The sequence below is a fragment of the Littorina saxatilis genome, unplaced genomic scaffold, assembly GCF_037325665.1.
Source record: "Littorina saxatilis isolate snail1 unplaced genomic scaffold, US_GU_Lsax_2.0 scaffold_617, whole genome shotgun sequence".
Classification (NCBI taxonomy): Eukaryota; Metazoa; Mollusca; class Gastropoda; order Littorinimorpha; family Littorinidae; genus Littorina; species Littorina saxatilis.
The window spans coordinates 45001-54747 of record NW_027127406.1 but is presented as its reverse complement, the minus strand read 5'-3'; the positions used below and the strand labels follow the sequence as shown (position 1 = coordinate 54747).

The 9747-nt window shown below is 38.9% G+C and overlaps 1 protein-coding gene across 2 annotated transcripts in view; it reads left to right on the top strand.

Annotated features, from left to right (window-relative positions):
- The first annotated feature begins 643 nt into the window (after positions 1–643).
- Positions 644–9747, top strand: part of LOC138955874 (uncharacterized) — a 9572-nt gene continuing 468 nt past the window's right edge. The window contains exons 1-4 of one of the 2 annotated variants that reach the window (XR_011452413.1): positions 644–835; positions 4459–4530; positions 8288–8399; positions 9603–9747. The exon at positions 9603–9747 is cut by the window's right edge and continues 468 nt beyond it. Coding sequence is in view for 1 of the 2 variants with exons in the window: in XM_070327385.1 (XP_070183486.1) it covers positions 2341–2359; positions 4459–4530; positions 8288–8399; positions 9603–9747 (348 nt within the window). In the remaining variant the exon portion in view is untranslated. Of the gene's footprint in view, positions 836–2207; positions 2360–4458; positions 4531–8287; positions 8400–9602 lie in introns of those variants that run through there. The other variant, XM_070327385.1, reaches the window with a different exon arrangement.

Sequence of the window (9747 nt, the reverse complement as noted above, 5' to 3'; positions counted from 1 at the left end):
TCTCTCTTTCTCTCTCTCTCCCTCTCTCTCTCTCCCTCTTTCTTTCTCTCTCGTTCTCTCTCTCCCTTGCACCTGCATCAGTAGGAATAGCATAGCACGCGAAATACGCAACGTAGCAAAACAAAACAATCTGTTCAGGGTAGAGAATTGGTTTGACTTTCTTCTTGTATGTCAAAGTGGCAAGGTTTTACCTATTGTGATTTGTTGTCGATTTTGTATTCGGCTCTTCCGTTTTTTCTGGTCGATTTTGAGGGTACCCTTACTTCAGCGGCGGTCACGTGATCCCTTTAAAAGAAATATTTAATCCAAAAGGTGATCCTGAAGGTTTGGTGAACGGCCTTAACTGTCATATAACGTTTTAATGAAATATCTCGGGGAGTAATGCTTATATTTGGGTTTGAAATCTGTTAAAATAATTGTTGGCCAAGTTTAGCTTGTCAATAGATTATTGTGAAAAGGGAAAACAATCCTTTACTAGATTTTTGGGGATTTTTATTTATATAATTACACCAATCAATGGAGAAACGAGGGGTTCAAGCAAAGATTCAGGTCACTTTTGTCTAATGAAATCTAAATGCAAATATAGAAGAAGCGCTTATACAATTGTACAATTTCTTTTGGTGTACAGAGACAGTCTTGTGGTGCCATTGGCGTGGACCTGTGAAGCTGGAGTGCGACTTACAGGAGGGTGTTGATTTCAACTACGTGGTCAGCGACCACATAAGTGTTGAAATAAGTAATGCAACAGAACAGTTTGCGGGCCTATATACCTGTCGGACTGTTCCACCCGACAACAGACCAGTCCATGACTGCAATCTCATCGTTGAATCTACAGGTAATGTTTCATCCGAGGTGCTCGAAAACACATCGACAACGAATGATTACGGAACCCCTTGGAGTGTTGACTAAACCAAGCAACCGAGCAATTAGGGTAGTCCTAGCAATGAGCAGTGCTAGACCGTCTGTCTGATTGGCTGTAGACAAAAACTTAACATTGAGGCTTTGGGTGGGTTTTGAGGAACTTTAGATGAGAAGCCAATCTGGAGAGATAAGAACATCAGTCTCAAATCAAAACTAAGCTACCCCGTGCGCTGGTTCTTTCGGACACTATAGTTCAAATTCAGTTTGACATTTTTTTTGTTCCCCACTGAGTATAATTTTGGTTACAATTAATTACCCCGAAATCCAGATACAAAAGGCTGAATAGGACACACTAAGGGTTAAACAGGTCGAGGCTCAAGGTGACAACGAATCCAGTCAGCACTTAGTGTATACCTTCCAATGTAACTTCTTTAGGCTTAATTCTGCATGCATTCGTGGATAAAATGTAGTATGAATAATACTTACTTGTTTCGAGCTTGGTTTCCCACATGTCGTCTATTTCCCTTCAGATGAAAACCTTTCTCGTACTCCCGAAATCACAGGCAAGAAGACAAATCAGCACTCAACACCGCAGCAACTGTCTGTACTGTTCAGGTTTAAAAACAAAAAAATGAAAGTATGACGCGATAATGAGCCGTGCCTATAGTGCTAACAATAAATCTGATACTTGTATACATGTCTGTTCATGTTCGGAGCGATGACTAGACAAGACTAGACTTGGTGTGGTAAACAACACTGACGTAAGTCCTCGTCTCACGTTTCAACACGAAATGATAAGCACTACTTATAGTTGTAAACTACTGCTTTATATTCCCTTTCATATTTCCTTTGTCCTGTCGTGGAACCACACCGATAAGGCCAAAAAAAAAATTTGTCTGTTTAGGGTAACATGACCAAAAAAAGTAGGGTCGGTAGGTAGGTAAAGTTTTTTTTTTTTTTTTTTTTTTTTGTGTGTGTGTAAATGCTATGTTGGCTGAACATTCACTTCTTATCTTTGATGAATACATGTTTCAAAACTAACGTATAAATAAAACAGAGAGAAAGGGAGAGAAAGAAACGCCAAATGTCTCTTTTTAGCATTTTTACCTCTTTTTTTTTTCTTTTTTTTTGAAATCAATAAAAAGTTTTTGGGTCGGCGCCAAATCGATAGGGTCGGTCGGGTTACCCTAAACAGACAATTTTTTTTTTTTGGCCTAAGCAAATACGCGACAGTAGTGTTACCCGTTGCCTGTTCACTGCTTTTCATTTCTGCCAGGAGCTATTTGCTGCACGTAGCACTACTGGATTTGTTTTTAAAGTTGCTCTTGGCAACAACGAAGCGCCGCGCAAACAGTTTAGAGTGGCTTTCCATGGTTCGTAATTGCAAGCAGTTACGAGTGAATCTACGAATACGTAAAATCTATGTATATCGTTGCTCTGCAAATTTAACTAAATTTAACGACACATGCATAGTCATAAATGGAACAAGCGACTGAAGGTGAGAGTTACTAGAACACGATAACAATAAAAATGTACTCACCAGATAAAATGGCCCTAATCCGAGTGCTGGTTTACATTTACTGCAGATGGGAACACGCATACAAAATTATTGATCACCGTCAGTGGTACTGAGTACACTAGCGGTTGAGATTAACAGTCCTGGGCCTGTGCTTACTTGCCTGTCCCGGAGCGCTGTGCTCGGTGTGTTGCGCTTTTGTGACCCGCAGCGAAGGAAGCACAGGCCAAGGACAGTTCATCTCAACAGCTACAGTACGCAGTACAAAGGACGGTGATCGATAATAAGTATACACATTCACAAAAAGCAACACAGATTTTGGTCAGACTATTGGTCATAACTTCTGAAATTTCCAAAGCAATTCATTTAGCACATATGGCTCTTTGAGTGAAAGACCCCCTCAAAAATGGCCACAAAACGTGCTTCTTTTGCCTCTGAAACGGTTGACACCTACCGCCTTTGATAAAAGGCTACATAAAGACTAGAGAAGTAAGGTGCATAAAACAAAATGTTCTGAACAGGAAATTGAATGCCTTTTCCAATGGTAGGCAGAAGTGTTTGGTTTGTGCATATTCTGATTTTTTTGCAGATTTTAAAATACGGGGCATTGGTTTTTGTCAGGTCGATTTAAGGGGTGACCTTGTTTGACAGGCTGTCACGGGATGCTTATACAAAGTACCATCAATCAGACACATTATATGAACTGCTGACATAATTACCTTTTCGAGCATATAAAGTTCAACCAAAATGAATTGCGTTTTAATGCTTTTTTTAGCGTGCGAAAGTTGTTGCAATAATGTTTTGGCCAAGTTTAGTTTCGATACAAGGTTTTCGTCAGCAAATAAAAGCAGAAAGGACAGAAAGAGAAAGAAGAAAATAGGCCAAGAAGAAAACAGTCAGAATCACTTCTATCGTACAACTAAACAAGTCGCGTAAGGCGAAAATACAACATTTAGTCAAGTAGCTGTCGAACTCACAGAATGAAACTGAACGCAATGCCATTTTTCAGCAAGACCGTATACTCGTAGCATCGTCAGTCCACCGCTCATGGCAAAGGCAGTGAAATTGACAAGAAGAGCGGGGTAGTAGTTGCGCTAAGAAGGATAGCACGCTTTTCTGTACCTCTCTTTGTTTTAACTTTCTGAGCGTGTTTTTAATCCAAACATATCATATCTATATGTTTTTGGAATCAGGAACCGACAAGGAATAAGATTAAAGTGTTTTTAAATTGATTTGGACAATTTAATTTTGATAATAAATTTTATATATTTAATTTTCAGAGCTTGTTTTTAATCCAAATATAACATATTTATATGTTTTTGGAATCAGCAAATGATGGAAAATAAGATAAACGTAAATTTGGATCGTTTTATAAATTTTTTTTTTTTTTTACAATTTTCAGATTTTTAATGACCAAAGTCATTAATTAATTTTTAAGCCACCAAGCTGAAATGCAATACCGAAGTCCGGGCTTCGTCGAAGATTACTTGACCAAAATTTCAACCAATTTGGTTGAAAAATGAGGGCGTGACAGTGCCGCCTCAACTTTCACGAAAAGCCGGATATGACGTCATCAAAGACATTTATCAAAAAAAAGAAAAAAATGTTCGGGGATTTCATACCCAGGAACTCTCATGTCAAATTTCATAAAGATCGGTCCAGTAGTTTAGTCTGAATCGCTCTACACACACACACACACACAGACACGCACAGACAGACACACGCACATACACCACGACCCTCGTTTCGATTCCCCCTCTACGTTAATACATTTAGTCAAAACTTGACTAAATGTAAAAAGAACGTCTGACGTTTGGGGCCGAATTTGGTTGAACGTTGTCAGAGTTTTAGCGATAACGCGAAAAGCGTTTTTTCGTTTTTTTGTCGTGCTGCGGTCTGATTCATATTATGTATGCCGAAGGTGAGTCTTACAAGAATGTGCTTGTCTTGTTGAATAATTATTACATTTAATATTGTATGTTTTTGTGTGTTCTTCCAATAGTCGCTCAACACAATTATGGTCTAATTATAAGTTAGCACAACAATGAATGTTTGATTATGAGGTCTTAACTCCTTCGCAGTGCCTTCAATATGGGACCCCAAAAGCAGTGTAGCGGAGCTGACAACAAGCACAGGGACTTCCACACACAGCGGTGAGACCTTTGTGTGTGTGTGTGTGTGTGTGTGTGTGTGTGTGTGTGTGTGTGTGTGTGTGTATGTGATTGTGTGTGTGATTGTGTGTGTATGTGTGTGTGTGCGGGGGGAGGGGGGATAGCGAGAGAAAGGTCAGATTTAGGTCGATAAACTAAGAAATTACCATTTGCTTTAAATTGCATTGAGCTCTGGAATCAGATGATTTGTGCCTGGTTCATTCATAAATTTAGCAACCAAATTATTGCGATATTATTTGTACCTCAAATATGTCACGGTTCATGTTCCTGCAGGTTGCAATGCATACAACTCACATCTGACTCGCATCTAACTCTTGCATGTTTATTTCCCACCATAAAGAAATTGCAATCTAAAACCAGAGTTAAACAACAATAAGTGTTTCATTCAATACTTCACATTCCACAAGAACATGCACACATTTATGCACAACATATGCATGTCAAAATGTTCAAACAATGAACAATCAATATTTACACAAAGATGACTAAGGACCCAGGTAATAGTGTCCTCGACCACGTAGTATACTCAATGCAGTCTCGACGATGATGTCCAAAAGTTCGGTTGCTTCATCATAAATCCCTTATTTCGTTTTCTTGGTTATATAGCTCTCTAGTGCCTTCTGTACTTACCTTTTTTTTTTTACCGCAAAAGAGGTCATGCCAAGCCACTCCTCTGCTTTCTCCACTGGCAACCCGTTGGAGCCCGCATTAACTACAAACTTTGTTCTCTCTGTCATAGTTTTTCTGACAAACATGTCCTGTTTATCTCTCCGATCTTTTGACAGCATATTACCTCCAGACATCTTCGCTCCGCCGCTGATTACCGACTTTTTCTCATTCCCCATTTTAGAACTTAAACTTTTGGGCACAAGTCCTTCTCTTATGCTGCCCCTAAACAAAAACTTCCCTCCCCCATAACATTCGCTACATGGAGTCAACTCCCGCCTTTAAAACCGCTTGAAAAACCTATCTATCAAAACTCTATCTGGATTCATAGACAAATCTCTACCTGTCGTGTTTGAAGAGATGGCTGTACATGATTGTGTTGTAGCACAGTGTGTGTGTGTGTGTGTGTGTGTGTGTGTGTGTGTGTGTGTGTGTGCGTGCGTGCGTATGTGCGTGCCTATCAGCGTGTGTGTGTGTGTGTGTGTGTGTGTGTGTGTGTATTTAAGTGGAGATCTTCCAATGTTGATTGTACATGACTTATTGTGCGTTGTGTATCTATCTGCATGGTATAGTCCATAAGTGGCTAATGTGTTGTAAGTTGATTGTTACGTTATTTTCCTAGAATGTATATATTTGATGCTATGTTAAATTGTCTGGTTTTATTCGTTGTTACTATGTACAGCGCGGAGAGCATCCATAAATGTTGTTCGCGCTATAAAAGCTGTCATTATTTTTATTCTGTATTCATTATATTTCATTAACTTATTTACCAAATAACAGGCATGGATAAACGGTTGCACAAGCACATTAGGTAAGAAAGATAGTCGGCTGTAGGTAAAAATGAATACAGAGCTGACTTAACATAATAATTAACAATCACATAAACAATGCTGGCTGGATTTCTTTGCTAAAACTTCTATATTTTTGTATTATTTTGTTGCTAAGCTCCACTGATGTAACATTGGCTGAAGTTTTAGATTTTGTAGTTCTTTTTTCCCTTATCATAAAAGTTGTTGATATATTAGTCATCACACATAAAAGCCGCGAGCTAAGTTCGAGGCCGTTTTGAGAACAGTAGACAGTAACTATAGTATTTTCCACTATTCCCGAATAATAAGCCACTCTCTCTCATAAATTATCTCCCTTGACTTGAGAAGTATGCCTAGAAACAGGCAGAAAAAGAAAACAGACAAAAAGCACAAGAACAATCTGGCAAAGGCTGTGATGGAAGTCTTGAAACCTGTTTTTAAGGACCTGGCTGCCACAGAACGTCACCAGAGATGTTGAGAAGGCTACACACAGGACCACAATGAATCTGTCAATAGCCTTATATGGAAACTTTGTCCAAAAATGAAAGCGCATGGCATTGACACTGTTGATGGTTCTGTTGCCTTAGCTGTTGGAATATTTAAGGATGGCTCAAGGACAATGACTGTGGCAATTTCCTCGTGATAGTGTTGAGCAAAGTGACATTGAACGCATCAAAAGTCACAGAAAGAGGCACAGAAGAGCTCACATGAACCAGGGATTGCCAGAAAAGAAGAGAGATGAAGATGAAGCTTAAGTAGAAGGTTTTCTTTATCAAGGTGGGGCATACTGACTGTGAGATAGACGTGTTTGGTAAAGCAAAGTCGCAGAAATTCGACCTTTTATTTAGGTTTTCGCTTAATAATTTCAAAAGTATTAAAGATATAGACGTGAAATTTGCCATAATTGTTGAATAGACCCAGGGTTTGATCTTGCATTAAATTCAATGAAGTAGAATAAATAGAAAGTCTTTTTTGTTGTTGAATGTTTTAGGGTTTTAGGTTTGAGTTTTAGTTTAGGATCCACATATATAGATTTTACGTAGAAAGCTGACAAACGAAGTCCTACATAGCCATAGTTTTGAAAATATAGCCTTCACAGACGGGCGCAGTGGCGTGGTGGTAAGACGACGGCCTCCTAATCGGGAGGTCGTGAGTTCGAATCCCGGTCGCTGCTGCCTGGTGGGTTAAGAGTGAAGATTTTTCCGATCTCCCAGGTCAACTTATGTGCAGACCTGCTAGTGACTTAACCCCCTTCGTGTGTACACGCAAGCACAAGATCAAGTGCGCACGGAAAATATCCTGTAATCCATATCGGAGTTCGGTGGGTTACTTATGGAAACACGAAAATACCCAGCATGCCTACTCAACGAAAGCGGAGTGAGCTGACTAGTCTAGTGTGGGGAACCCAAATGGGCAAACGAGCTCACACGAAACCAGAACATTCTGGAACGCTGAAGGAGAAGAAGAAGAAGAAAATATCAAAGGAAAACCAGCTGTTCATTTTCCTGCACGTTAATGTGTATTTCTTTATTTATTCAAAGTTTTACTCGCACTTACTGTTTCAGTTTAGAAAAAAATAACACTACAGGCTTACAATTTGAACCTTTCTGAATTGTTTGACCAAATTTCATGTACAAATCTTGTCATATGGCTGTGTAACGAAAGTATTATTTTGGCACCCCCGTTTTAGCTAGTAGTTGGGCCTTAATACATTCAAGAATACATACAGTATCTAGTCTTTTCCTTATTATGTACATTTACATGTAAACCATGCTATATTTCCATTAAATAATAACAGCACATATTTACTGTGCCACATCATACGTGAAAAAACTGTCGTCTCAACATAAATTCTTGTTTAAACACAACAATCAAAACAATCAAATCATTCTTCTTCCCATATTTAAATTTGCTTATATGGAAATGTATTCAATATTTACATGAAAATTTAGCAATCAAAATAATGTGAATAATTTGTTTATTTCAATTTAATTCCCTTTTTTTATTAACTTTAAAACTTAAAAGCACATCTCGTTCACTCAAAACAATGTTTTTGCTAATATAAATAGATACATAATTATGAACATGTATCCCAAAAGTTCTCATCTTTATACAACTCCCCCCCCGCCCCACCCCAAAAAGCTCACTTACCTGAAACACACACACACACATACATACACACACACATACACGCTCGCACACGGTTATCAATGAGATGACCTTTTGACAATTTTCCCATGTTCATACAACTGTCGCTGTTTCAGAATGTTCATCCAATGGCACAGTGGAAATACTGGCAGTTGTGACAGCCTTGATGACATGCCTTGTCGTCGTGTTGATAGTCGTCATCGTTATTCTCCGCAAAAGACTCAGAAAGTATGTGACTAAGAAATCTATGACTATAAGATGAAATCTTTCCAGCAGGTGATCGTACAAGACACATATCTGCAAAGTGTTAGCACTGAAAAGTAGCAGTTTTCAGGCAGGAACTTTTAAAGAAATAAACAGCCTCTGTTTTAACTTCGATGTCAGCACAAAGTTTAATAATGTTTGATTAACCTGAGTAATCAGTGAGTCATAGCATTCAGAAGTGTCAGCTCTCAGCATGCATGGCCAGTCTTCCAGCCTCTCTCAGTCTTTGAGCAAAAACCTAACGATTAGGTTCTTGGACATTGCATAAGCTTGGGTATTGAAACTTCACACACGTGTATGGTTTGACGATTTTGAGACATGATGTGAGTCAGGCTGATCCTCGTTCAAATGTCAATGGGGTGGTGGGGTCGTGTTCGGGTCAAGAAATAAAAATTTAGTGTTTTCTCGATTTATTTTGGAAGGCGGTAGCTGGAGCTCCGCAGCTTCACAAGTTTCATGTTTTGGTTGACCTTATGACATGTTCTGAGTCAGCTTGATCCTTGCAAAACTCACAGAGGAGTCGTGATTGAGCAACAACAACAGCAAAAGGATTGTTCAGAATGTTTCTTCAAATTCGACCTTTTAAACTGTGCACAATTTCTGCAAGACTTTTCACTCCAGAATCAAAAACGCCCTGGTGAATGACTTTGATCTTTTTTTTTACTTCTATATAGTATACCAGCGTAAAGGATTTAATTTCAAGTACCACTGTGTACATCACTATGCTAGTTTTTATTTTAGAAACAGGAAACTTGTGTTGTTAGATCTGCCAGACATTTGGGTAGTCTAACATGTGGAACGTTTTGTTGCAAGTTTATAAAATGCAGAGCTTTTGCATGCTTTTCAATTAGCTACTTCATTGTCCTCAACCTCAGAACGAAACCTGCACTAGTGCACGAGGACGGACAGTAAAACGACTGCGGCGATAATACCCTCTCACATGCCACTTTCATTTTAGACAGCATATACGTATATGTTATCTTTATAATTGTCTGAAACTTGGTTTCTAGAATATAGATTTTTCTTAACCTTTTCTTTTGCACCTTGCGTTTATTGCGTGTATAACTTTCCATAGTTCTAGTCATATTATGATTATGTGTTAATTACCCAGAAAATGAATGGTCCGTCCACTAATTCATCCATTCATTCATGAATCTTTTATCTCAGGATGGGCAATTCCAATCGAGCTCGAGGCATAGGTCATCTCAACGCGACGGGAGGCCATCAGGACGGAGCAGTCTTGATGAAGACTGATCCGGTGTTCATTGCTGCAGTCATGACACAAGTGGACCCTAGTCAATGTCTTGCTCGA